General features: G+C 34.1%; 1 protein-coding gene across 1 annotated transcript; it reads right to left on the bottom strand.

Moving 5' to 3' along the window:
• Nucleotides 1-1,354: 1,354 nt before the first annotated feature.
• Nucleotides 1,355-12,130, bottom strand: LOC134711829 (transcription factor 24-like). Its single transcript, XM_063572752.1, has 2 exons — nt 11,399-12,130; nt 1,355-1,672 (listed from the first exon to the last, which is right to left on the bottom strand). The coding sequence occupies exons 1-2, from the start codon at nt 11,696-11,698 to the stop codon at nt 1,538-1,540; spliced, it is 435 nt and encodes a 144-aa protein (XP_063428822.1). The 5' UTR covers nt 11,699-12,130; the 3' UTR covers nt 1,355-1,537.
• Nucleotides 12,131-14,140: the final 2,010 nt, after the last annotated feature.

The raw sequence follows: 14,140 nt of genomic DNA, 5'->3' as shown, positions 1-14,140 counted from the left end.
AGTATAACGTAAGAAAGTGCTAAACTCATCAGATCGATACAACGCAGGAATCATCTAACGAAAAAGCAGACCGTACATGACAGGGTATATATGTATCCAAAAACAATGAAGTCTTACCCCTGACAACAAAATTTATTATATTTAGCTGTTTACGTTATTTAATTTAACGGTATTTTGTCCAAGGTTATAGTTGTCTTATTGTTTTACATTTCATTTCTTTCTTTGATAATTGTGTATATACTTTGTGTCATAGATCATTCATTCAGTGTATGTTAATTGTTTTTCTTGCTGTGTCTTATGGTGCAGTTAAGATATTTCCAACTGATATTTTATAGAATGTCTTTCTCTGTTGTCATGTTGCGCTATTATTTCAGGTAATAGTATATAAGTTGTATCGTTTTACCTGTTTGAAGGGTTTTACACTATCAATTTTGGGCCTTTATAGCTTGCTATTCGTTGTAGTCTTTTGTAGACGAAACGTGCATCTGGCATAAATACAAAATTTAATTCTGATAACTATAATGAGTTCCTTAACTACCACTGGGTCGATGCCACTGCCGGTGTGGAGTTTAATTCCCCGAAGGTATCACCAGTTCAGTAGTCAGCTGAATTATCATTGGTATGTTAATATTTGTAAATTAACTGTTAACAAAATTTTGATTTGTTAAAATACTAAGAATTTTCTACCTCAGAAATACATTACCTTAGCTGTATTTGGCAAAACTTTTAGGAATTGTGGTCCTCAATGCTCTTCAACTTTGTTCTTAATTTGGTCCCTTTAACTTTTTTTTATTCCAGCGTCACTGATGAGTCTTTTGTAGACGAAACGCGTGTCTGGCGTAAATACAAAATTTTAACCTGGTATCTATGATGAATTTATTTACAACCACTGGGTCGATGCCACTGCTGGTGGAGTTTTAATTTCCCGAGGGTTTCAATAGCCTGTTGACAAAACGTTTGATTTTTTCAAATACTAAGGCTTGTATATCTGAGGAATAGATTACCTTAGCTGTATTTTGCAAACCTTTTAGGAACTTTGGTCCTCAATGCTCTTCAAGTTTGTACCTTTTTTTTTTTGCCTTTTTAACTTTTTTGGATTGGAGCGTCACTGACGAGTCTTTTGAAGACAATACGCGCGTCTGGCGTAAATACAAAATTTAATCCTGGTATCTATGATGAGTTTATTGTGAGACAATTCTCCGTGTTGAAGACCGTACTTTGACCTATAACTATTTACTTTTACAAATTGTGACTTGGATGGAGAGTTGTCTCATTGGCAACCATACCATATCTTCTTTATCTAAGTAAATGCATTTACGTTAATACACTGTTAGTTTTAAGTTGTACTGAATGATATACAGGTGAAATCTCCAAAACATACTGCATCTTATAAACAAATTGTGTCCTTTCATCACTTTACTAAATAATTGAATAGTATTTAACACTTTCATATGTCCTTTGTTAATCTTCCGACTATTTTGTATTTACGTGACGGATAACATATAGTTCATCATGCATTGTCTCTATCAGAGCTCTGTCACATGTTATTCTGTAGATACGGACATGTGTTGTGTTTGTCGTTTTTCTGTCTATGTTCGACATGTCTTCCTGTATACACTGGAAACGTACTGGATAAAATCCCGGCATACAGACGAGACCTCATCGGCCATTTCTGAAGAAAAAAAAGAGAAATATTTTATTCTTAACCGAAAAAATCTGTTTTAGGGGGCTTTTAATGACAAGTTTACTGATTATTTAAAGCACTTTCAAGTACCAGCGATTTCAAGGGCTTTCGAGGTCATGTTTAGTGATTATTTAAGGACATTCAATAATGTTGATTCAAAGGGCTTTCAATGATATCTTTACTTTTCATTCAAAAGACTTTCAATGATATCTTTACTATTGATTCAAAGACCTTTCAATGACATATCTACTGACGATTCGAAAAATAAAGACAACAGTAGTATACCGCTGTTCAAACTCACAAATCCATGGACAAAAAACAAACTCGTGGCAACAAACCAAAACCGAGGGAAACGCATTAAACATAAGAGGAGAACAACGACACAACACTAAAATGTAACACGCACAGAAACGAACCAAGCATCAGACGAAATCCCACGAGAATAACAAATATAACAGAGCTTTCAGTGACATATTTACTTTTGATTCAAAGAGCTTTCAATCACATGTATTTAACGATTCAAAGGGCTTTCAATGATAGATTTACTGATGATCCAAAAGGTTTGCAATGATATATTAACTGATGGTCCAAAGAACTTTCTATGACAGGTTTACTGACTATTCAAGGGGCTTTGAATGATATGACATGTTTACTTTTGATTCGAGAGGCTTTGAATGATATATTTACTTATGATCCAAAAGGTGTTAAATAATATATTAACTGATGATTCAATGGGCTTGAAATGATATATTAACTGATGATTCAGAGAGCTTTCAATGTTGTTTTTGTAGGACTCTCAACCGCGTTAGTACTCTGAACCACGATGGCCACGCTGATGTGCGATGGTTTGAAGCTGTGTTTTTGATCACGTCGTAATGTTATATAGACATTGTGACATTATGCTATTGTTGAAGACAATAACAATCAAAACCAAGGAGTTAACAAAGACTCACAAAACCAAAGGACATTTACACCATCATTTTAAATAATAATTAAGACACAACACGAACTTCACAAAAAACCGGGAGTGAAATCAGGTGCTCCGGAAAGGTAAGCATTATCTGCACCGTATACGGCACCCGTCATGTTATTTCTTTGTTCAGTTCGGTAGTGATGGAAGGTTATTATGACTGAAGAAGAATATCAGTTAAAAAAAAAGAATATCAGATATGATTCCTGACACACTTTTGTCATAATGGCCAAGCAGCTCATGATGGTGACCGTAACATATCTTGAGTGATGACCTTAATTTGATTTATTCATAGCCCTGTCTTAGCCACTTTTGAGAAAGCAGTATTTCTCGTTCAACAAAATCAACGTACTTTGTGCTAGGTCTAGAGTAACGTATCAACTGAGACACATATACTCCACATGCTGGTGCCGCTGGGATGTTGCTACACAGAAATGGAACGTTGACTATAGGAAAATTAAAACCATCGCGCTTGTCAAAAAATTTTGTATTGAAGTGCGGATACGCTTAAGTGCGATTAGTTACATAAAATATATTTTCAAAGTTTATATATCAATGAACAAAGATATTTGTTAACTTTTTATTTATTATTTTATGTAAACATTGAGAGCTAAAACAGTCATGATAAAAAGTTATTGGTGCTTCTGATGGAAAACCTTTTAATTATTTAAAAATTCAATCAACGTTTTGGTTATGACAAATATCTTTATTTTGGTTACTGTTTTCCTTTTGAACCAGTACTAATTGCGAATACTTCTTGGTTTGTATACGGCTGGTGTGAATGAGAACAAGAATACGATTGATGACTAATGTTTTTGTACTGCAGCTGGGGAAAGTATTAAATTTTTGTATGAAATGGAGGCCGTACCTTGAACTATAGTGGTTTAGTTTTATAAATTGTTACTAAGATGGAGAGTTGTCTCATTGTCACTCATACCACATCTTCCTATTTCTATGTAATAATTTTCATAAAAATCAAGCTCTAATAATAATTGTACATTATTCTGTTGATTTTAAACTAGCCTCACGTAGCTATTAATGAACATCGCAAATCAGCGAAAAGGACCATCGTACTTCAGTGTCTCAATCGTACCTCCGGGTCCTACATATTTACTCAACTATTAACTAGTGATTCATAGAGCTTTCAGTGACAGTTCTACTGATTATTAAACTAACTTACGTACTGCTATAATTAGGGATAATTGTCCCTTATATCATTGACACAGACATAGGCTATTTGGGACTAGTGTCCCTTATATCATAGACACATACAAAGGCTATTTTGGATTATTTTCCGTTATATCATTGACACAGACATAGGCTTTTGGGGATGATTGTCCCTTATATCATTGACACAGACATAGGCGATTTTGGATTATTGTCCCTTATATCATTGTTACAGATATAGGCTATTTGGGATTATTGTCCCTTATATCATTGACACAGGCATATAGACTCTTTGGGACTATTGTCGCTTATATCATTGACACAGAAATAGGCTATTAGGGATTATTGTCCCTTTGCACAGCTGGTGCAAGAAAATTGGTAATGTTAATGTTTATTATATCAATGACACAGACATAGGCTATTTGGTGATTAGTGTCCCTTATATCATTGACACATATATAGGCGATTTGAGATAATTGTCCCTTATATCATTGACACAGACATAGGCTATTTGGTATTATTGTCCCTTATATCATTGACACAGACATAGGCTATTTGGGATGATTGTCCCTATATCATTGACACAGACATAGGCTATTTGGGATGATTGTCCCTAATATCATTGACACATACATAGGCTATTTGAGATAATTGTCCCTTATACCATTGACACAGACATAGGCTATTTGGGATTATTGTCCCTTATATCATTGACACAGACATAGGCTATTTGGGATTATTGTCCCTTATATCATTGACAGAGACATAGGCTATTTGGGATTATTGTCCCTTATATCATTGACACAGACATATTCTATTTGGGATTATTGTCCCTTATTTCATTGACACAGACATAGGCTATTTGGAATTATTGTCCCTTACATCATTGACACAGACATAGGCTATTTGGGATTATTGTCCCTTATTTCATTGACACAGCCATAGGCTATTTGGAATTGTTGTCCCTTTTATTATTGACACAGGCATAGGATTTTTGGGATTGTTGTCCCTTATATCATTGACACAGACATAGGCTATTTGGGATTGTTGTTCCGTATATTATTGACACAGACATAGGCTATTTGGGATTGTTGTCCCTTATATCATTGACACAGACATAGGCTATTTGGGATTGTTGTCCCGCATATCATTGTCACAGACATGGGCTATTTGGAATTGTTGTCCCTTTTATTATTGACACAGGCATAGGCTATTTGGGATTATTGTCCCTTATATCATTGACACAGACATAGGCTATTTGGGATTGTTGTCCCTTTTATTATTGACACAGGCATAGGATTTTTGGGAATGTTGACCCTTATATCATTGACACAGACAAAGGCTATTTGGGATTGTTGTCCCTTATATCATTGACACAGACAAAGGCTATTTGGGATTGTTGTCCCTTATATCATTGACACAGACAAAGGCTATTTGGGATTGTTGTCCCTCACGTTATATTATTGACACATACATAGGCTATTTGGGATAATTTTCCCTTATATCATTGACACAGACATGTGCTATTTGGGATTATTGTCCCTTATATCATTGACACAGACATATGCTATTTGGGATTGTTGTCCCTTATATCATTGACACAGACATAGGCTTTTTGGGATTGTTGTCCCTTATATCATTGACACAGACAAAGGATATTTGGGATTATTGTCCCTTATATCATTGACACAGACATAGGCTATTTGGGATTATTGTCCCTTATATCATTGACACAGACATGGGCTATTTGGAATTGTTGTCCCTTTTATTATTGACACAGGCATAGGATTTTTGGGATTGTTGTCCCTTATATCATTGACACAGACATAGGCTATTTGGGATTGTTGTTCCGTATATTATTGACACAGACATAGGCTATTTGGGATTGTTGTCTCTTATATCATTGACACAGACATAGGCTATTTGGGATTGTTGTCCCGCATATCATTGTCACCGACATAGGCTATTTGAAATTGTTGTCCCTTTTATTATTGACACAGGCGTAGGCTATTTGGGATTGTTGTCCCTTTTATTATTGACACAGGCATAGGATTTTTGGGATTGTTGTCCCTTATATCATTGACACAGACAAAGGCTATTTGGGATTGTTGTCCCTTACGTTATATTATTGACACATACATAGGCTATTTGGGATAATTGTCCCTTATATCATTGACACAGACATGTGCTATTTGGGATTATTGTCCCTTATATCATTGATACAGACATAGGCTATTTGGGATAATGGTCCCTTATATCATTGACACATACATAGGCGATTTGAGATTATTGTCCCTTATGTCATTGACAGACAGGCTATTTGGGATTATTGTCCCTTATATCATTGACAAAATTATAGGCTATTTGGGATTATTGTCCCTTATATCATTGACACAGACATATGCTATTTGGGATTATTGTCCCTTATATCATTGACATAGACATAGGTTATTTGGGATTATTGTCCCTTATATCATTCACACAGACATATGCTATTTGGGATTATTGTCCCTTATTTCATTGACACAGGCATAGGCTATTTGGGATTATTGTCCCTTATATCATTGACACAGACATAGGCTATTTGGGATTATTGTCCCTTATATCATTGACACAGACATAGGCTATTTGGGATTATTGTCCCTTATATCATTGACACAGACATGTGCTATTTGGGATTATTGTCCCTTATATCAATGACACAGACATAGGCTATTTGGGATTATTGTCCCTTATATCATTGATACAGACATAGGCTATTTGAGATTGTTGTCCCTTTTATTATTGACACAGACATAGGCTATTTGGGATAATTGTCCCTTATATCATTGACACAGACAGATGCTATTTTGGGATTATTGTCCCTTATATCATTGATACAGACATAGGCTATTTGGGATAATTGTCCCTTATATCATTGACACAGACATGTGCTATTTGGGATTATTGTCCCTTATATCAATGACACAGACATAGGCTATTTGGGATTATTGTCCCTTATATCATTGATACAGACATAGGCTATTTGAGATTGTTGTCCCTTTTATTATTGACACAGACATAGGCTATTTGGGATAATTGTCCCTTATATCATTGACACAGACAGAGGCTATTTGGGATTGTTGTCCCTTACGTTATTGACACAGACAGGCTATTTGGGATTGTTGTCCCTTATATCATTGACACAGACATATGCTATTTGGAACTAATGTTCCTTACATCATTGACACAGACATAGGCTATTTGGGATTGTTGTCCCTTATTTCATTGACACAGGCATAGGCTTTTTGGCATTATTGTCCCTTATATCATTGACACAGACATAGGCTATTTTGGATTGTTGTCCCTTATATCATTGACACAGGCATAGGCTATCTGGGACTAATGTTCCTTACATCATTGATACAGACATAGGCTATTTGGGATTGTTGTCCCTCAAATTATTGACACAGGCATAGGCTATTTGGGATTATTGTCTCTTATATCATTGAAACAGACATAGGCGATTTGGGACTAATGTTCCTTACATCATTGACACAGACATAGGCTATTTGGGATTGTTGTCCCTTATATCATTGATACAGACAGAGGCTATTTGGGATTATTGTCCCTTATATCATTGACACAGACAAAGGCTATTTTGGATTGTTGTCCCTTTTATCATTGACACAGACATAGGCTATTTGGGATTGTTGTCCCTTATATCATTGACACAGACATAGGCTATTTGGGATTGTTGTCCCTTATATCATTGACACAGACAAAGGCTATTTTGGATTGTTGTCCCTTATATCATTGACACAGACAAAGGCTATTTTGGATTGTTGTCCCTTTTATCATTGACACAGACATAGGCTATTTGGGATTGTTGTCCCTTACATTATTGACACAGACAGGCTATTTGGGATTGTTGTCTCTACATTATTGACACAGACATAGGCTATTTGGGATTGTTGTCCCTTATATCATTGACACAGATATATGCTATTTGGGATTGAAGTCCCTTACATTATTGACACAGACAGGCTATTTGGGATTGTTGTCTCTACATTATTGACACCAACATATAGGCTATTTGGGATTGTTGTCCCTTTTATTATTGACACAGACATGTGCTATTTGGGATAGTTTTCTCATTGGCAATCATACCACATCTTCTTTTTTATATATAGGCATAGGCATAGACATAATTGAATTTATTAATGAGTACAATACAGTTATTTTTTCTAGTTTTAGTTATAACATGTTTATTCATAGTGGATTGGAAAACAAGTTATTCCAACTTGTGTTAAGCCCTTTCCACTTTGCGGCATTAGCCTACTCTTTTTCAAAATCTACAAGGGTGTCTTTAACGTGCAAGAGATGTGTCTCTTTCTTAACACGGGTCAGCCATTTATCGTCCCCTTCCGACGGACTATCATCGATTCTCAAGACCATATAACATTAATTTTCTAGCTGGCATCTCTACCTGGGGAAAGGGAAGCAACTCCTACTCCTAAGTAGTATAAAATTTGGTGTTAATAATACGAAGAAATAATTTTGCAATACATATTTATACAGTCGTATGAACCAGAAGAACATTATCCGACATAATTTATAGTCTGAATGCAGTCAAAAGCTTCATAAGACAAACATAACATTTTGGTGCATTTTCTTTCAAAGTATTTAGAAATTGTTTACACGAACAAGAATTTAATCATTTTAGACACTATACATTTTATATCAAGAAATTTAACTTTCTTTTGTTGATAGTTGTCTCATTGAAAATCTCCATTTTTTTATAATAATCTAAACCGATGATTCCAATGGAAAACTATTCAATTATTTAAAAATTTAATCAATGTTTTGGCTATGATTAAAAAAAAATGTTTAAGGTTTATGTACCCTTCTGTAGCCATTTTTGTACGAACTTATCAAACTTCAATTGTATCAAAACTACAGATATATAGAATAATAGAAATAGGCTGTGGATTTTCTATAAAAATCTTGATTTATTTGCCACAAAGTCCTCTTTTTCTATCAAATGCAATGAAACAGTAAAAAATAATGCTTTGCATCAAGTTTCCCCTTGGAATATGTACTAAATGACCTATCTCTATTATTCATTATATCTTTAGTTTTGATACAATTGAGGTAAATTAAAAATATCTGCAAATAATCTTGAGGGAGACGGATTTATATAAGTTTTTCTTGTTTCCGAATCCCTTTATGATATCGTATAATTATATTTCGTGCACTTTTTGAAAATAAAATATTGTTTAAACTAATCTCGAGTACGGCTGTGTTTCAAAGAAACAATATGTTTTATCAAACAAAGCCTCCTCTGGATGTGTTCATAAAAAAAGGTAAATCTGATGGAAATGTTTGTTTTGTTAGCTAAAAGGTATTAAAAAATTTCAGTATGTGACAAACAACAAGTTATATTTTTTTTATTTAAAAAAACCAATAAAGCAAATTAGGGTTTCAATGCTTTGAAAACAATAATGTGTCCTAAGTACACGGATGCCCCACTCGCACTATCATTTTCCATGGTCAGTGGACCGTGAAATTGGGTAAAAAATCTAATTTGGCACCAAAATTAAAAAGATACCATATGGAACATGTGAACTAAGTTTGAATGGACTTCAATTTCATCAAAAACTACTTTGACCAAAATCTTTAACCCGACTCTCGCACTTTCATATTCTATGTTCAATGGACGGTGAAATTAGGGTCAAAAGCCTTCTTTTGCTGTAAAATCAGAAAGATCATACCATAAACAACATGTGTACTAAGTTTCAAGTTGACTGCTTCATCAAAAACTACCTTGACCAAAAACTTTAACCTGAAGCGGGACAGACAGACAGACGGACGAAAAGACGAACAGACGAATGAACGGACGGACGCACGCACGCACGCACAGACCAGAAAATATAATGCCCCTCTACTATCGTAGGTGGGTCATAAAAATTCTAAAGATTTAATAACTGATTTAGTTCAATTGCATAATAACTTTACTTGTATACATAAGTGAAAATACAAATCTACCAGAGAAATGTACTTCCTATCTTGTATGTTCAGAATGCTGGAGAAAGATTCTCTGGATTTCATATTCTTAATTATGGATACATATATAATACATATCATAAAGTGTGACAAAATACGTACGTTGTAGATAGTACTTGTTTCTTTTATATGTGTAATTTGTTTCTTGTGCCCCTTATAGGCCAATGATGTGTATGCGTGAATATTGATTATATATAGATTTTGTTATATCTACATATTATATCTTTTTTATTTCAGAGAGAAAGAAATGACATTATTTCCAATCCATGTATAAATGAACATTCGATGTTTCAACAATAAAATTATTTAAATAAATCAATTTTCAAAACTGTTTTTTAAGATCACAAGCATGTAATAGTTGCAGCTAAGTTTGGTTCCACATATCTTACTTCTATGCAATACCCTGAGGTGATCGTATAGTTCAGTCAATCTAGCATAAATTTGACCCTAACCCGAAAGTAGTTGCAACAGAAGATTTTTAAGTTTTTTAATCTTTAGCATTGTACCCCAAATACACATAGAAAAAAGTCCCATAAAATCTAACTTGAGGAAGACTACAAAAATCACCATTTAAAATAGAAATCCTATGGAGATTTGCATTAAAAAAGGAGATAACTCTTGCAAAAAAGGCAGAAATGTCACTAAAAATTGATATAAAATTATAACTTTACCGCTTCTATTCATCAGAATATATTGATTCTTGATTTTTTAGCAGTATATAGAGTATAACAAACAACTCTAAAGGTGTTTTCATATATTTTATCAAGCTTTAATCTAGATTACGTAACTCATTAGTTGACCATTTAGGCATTTACTGAATTTTCAACATGTCAAGGTAAAGAATCTCAAATTAAATAAAAATAATTAAGCATGTATTCTTCTTTTCGTGGTTTAAATTTTCTTTAGATAAGTAAGTTGCTGAAAAAATATAATATACAGGTATAAACAATACTAAATTTTCAAATTATTTTTTCAAACAGGCCTATGTTTTATAATTATTGAATGATGATTGTGACATAAAGAGACTATAGGAAAGTATATATGTAGGAAAGTTAATATACTGGAGCGAAAATTAAAACAAATGTTTTACGAGTGTGAAGATTCAACTTGTTAAGTCTTACTATGTAAATGTGTGGTCTAAAAGTATGTCTGCCTCTCTAGATAAAATGTGTGTGATGAATAATTATAATACCGGTCACTTTTCTATGTCATGCTCTATACCCCTTCCAACATAAGTAAGGCCTAATTATTGGTGCCCTTTATAGCCATGCTATTCGGTGTTATAGGAAGTTACAATAGGGAAATATTGCTTGAATGCATTTAAGCGGGCGATATAGGAAGTTACAATATGGAAATATTGCTTGAATGCATTTAAGCGGGCGAAACACCTTGGAAAATATAGGTTGAATCGTTCGATCGGGCGTAACACTATGGATATATAGCTTGAATGCAACGGATCAGGCGTAACCCCATGGACGGAAATATTACTTTTAGGAAATTAGAATGAAAGATATAAGATTATGTGATCCTACCTTTACTGGGTGCAAGATTCCATTTGAAGCAAAATTTTGATTTTCTTCCTCGTCATTCAAAGTTCTCATTAAATGTGCAATGTATGTTGTGGCTAAAACTAAAACATCTAACTTGGATAACTTAGTGTCCGGGGGTACGGCAGGAAGACTCCTCTGTAGTTCCAAAAATGCCCCTCTCAATGTTTTGACTCTAGTCCTTTCACGTTCCGCGTTGTCTCCTATATTTTGCATTAACTCCCGTCTGTAATTTATTCTATCTGGTCCCTGTAACTGATGCTGGTGATAGTTGAATTCATACATGATAGTCCCAATGTGTGTATAGTGTACCAGGGTTTGGTCTCGCTACACACGCTCGACAAATCAAACCTGATAGTTTTACAGGTTCAGATTGCTTACGTTAAAATGCTGGACACAATTCAAACAGTTAAATTTTAAATTAATGCTCCAGGTTTTTGTTTTGCCGTATACATTAGTAAAGCATAAAGGCACAATTCAGTCTTAAATAATAATGTCCAGGTTTCTTACGGAAGAAAGAGATAAACAATTCTTTCTAAAATATATATGTAGTTCCAGGTTGTGACTTTGTTAGTAAACCTGACACAATTTAAACTGTTTTATATACGCTTCTAAGTGATGATATACGTAAAATGAGTTAGATAGACACTATTCTGTCTATATATATATATATAGTTCCAGGTTTTGGTCTTGCCGTGCACGCGACACCTATCCATCACAAATACACATACAATAAAACAATAAAAAGATGTAAACATAAACAATATTATCTATCTTTTATTTCATAGGAAACTTGTAATTAACCATCAAAACCTTCAGTGTTTATACGTCAGTTCAATCTTTGTTTTCATTTAATTTATTTTAGTGCGATTAATTTCTAATGTTTTCTTTTTATTAATCTCTATAATTTGTTATATTGATATAGACAGCAGTTTCATTTGATCCAATTGATAATTCGACGTTGATTCTTTTCAAGTTTCTCTATAATGAGCTAGATTTATCATATTTATTAATTTAGTGTTGAATACAATCAATTTGTTAAATATGAAATAAACCTTAAAATATATTTATTTTCAATGTGTTTTAATTTATCTACAACTTCCTACGAAATAAAAATACAGACAGACCTCGTCCTTTCACGAAACTCAGAGAAATTATCATAAAAAAATTATAAAAAATATAATTCCATGTCAATTCGATGTATATATTATCTATACACTGACTCTATAAATACTATACACTCTTACAATTTTCTTTATATTACACTCTCTAGAAGACATTCTCTAAATTTTGAACATCATTAAACTTTATTCATTGTAACAAAATGTTGCTATATCTTATAAACACGTCATGAGGTATTGACTTATACTTTATAATAGAAATCGGAAAAAATAAGTAAACTGATTGCCATAGTTTTAACTTTTCATACCGTTGAATATCATGTGTCCGCACGGCCGGCGATATCGTTATTGATACCATGTGTCCGCACGGCCGGTGATATCGTTATAAATACCATGTGTCCGCACGGCCGGTGATATCGTTATAAATACCATGTGTCCGCACGGCCGGTGATATCGTTATTAATACCATATGTCCGCACGGCCTGTGATATCCTTATTAATTCCATGTGTCCGCACGGCCGGTGATATCGTTATTAATACCATGTGTCCGCACGGCCGGTAATATCGTTATTAATACCATGTGTCCGCACGGCCGGTGATATCGTTATTAATACCATGTGTCCGCACGGCCGGTGATATCGTTATTAAAACCATGTGTCCGCACGGCCGGTGATATCGTTATTAAAACCATGTGACCGCACGGCCGGTGATATCGTTACTAATACCATGTGTCCGCACGGCCGGTGATATCGTTACTAATACCATGTGTCCGCACGGCCGGTGATATCGTTATTAATACCATGTGTCCGCACGGCCGGAGATATCGTTATAAATACCATGTGTCCGCAGGCCCGGTGATATCGTTATTAATACCATGTGTCCGCACGGCCGGGGATATCGTTATCAATATTCAGGCTAATGTTATTTTGATATTGATTTGAAGTATGTTGAATATGTGAGTTCATTCTAATTTATTTTTACATTTGAGAAATGTCAGAAAAGTTTACTTTCTATCATTATCATGCAGCCTACGATATTTCGTACCCAATACATAATAAAAAAATATATTGACTCGGGTATCCCGCTAGTCCGTATCCATATTTAATTTTCTCAGTGTAAATTTATTGACTCGGGTATCCCGCTAGTCCGTTTCCATATATTGACTCGGGTATCCCGCTAGTCCGTATCCATATATAATTTTCTCAGTGTAAATATATTGACTCGGGTATCCCGCTAGTCCGAATCCATATATAACTTTCTCACTGTAAAAACATCAATGAACTACGAGGTGTAAATGAAGTGTAGGCTTATTTTCTCACGGGAATATACTGTCAATCATGTTGTGAGTTGTAATTATTTATTAATATTCCCGTTAATTGCAGACAAAGTATTTTTTATGAGATATTTATTACAATATACTTATAGATGATTATTAGAAGTGATTATTAAGACCTATTGACAAGTGATTGTTTTTGTTCCGGAAAGTTGTTTTGATTTTATTTTTAAATTGATTGCAAAGAAGACAACATATTTCAAGTATTCAGATGTATAGAGAGTTCGAAGTCGGGAAAACAATTTGATTGAGCTATGTTGGGAACATAAATTG

This window comes from Mytilus trossulus, chromosome 1 (assembly GCF_036588685.1).
Source record: "Mytilus trossulus isolate FHL-02 chromosome 1, PNRI_Mtr1.1.1.hap1, whole genome shotgun sequence".
Taxonomy (NCBI): domain Eukaryota; kingdom Metazoa; phylum Mollusca; class Bivalvia; order Mytilida; family Mytilidae; genus Mytilus; species Mytilus trossulus.
This window is presented reverse-complemented; position numbering and strand designations above follow the sequence as displayed.

Excerpts from the sequence above, each read along its gene's own strand:
- LOC134711829 (XM_063572752.1), bottom strand. The coding sequence starts at position 11,698 with ATGTATGAATTCAACTATCACCAGCATCAGTTACAGGGACCAGATAGA. Across the intron at positions 1,673-11,398 it reads GAATCTTGCACCCAGTAAAG|AAATGGCCGATGAGGTCTCG; the intron begins GTAGGATCACAT and ends TTTTTTCTTCAG.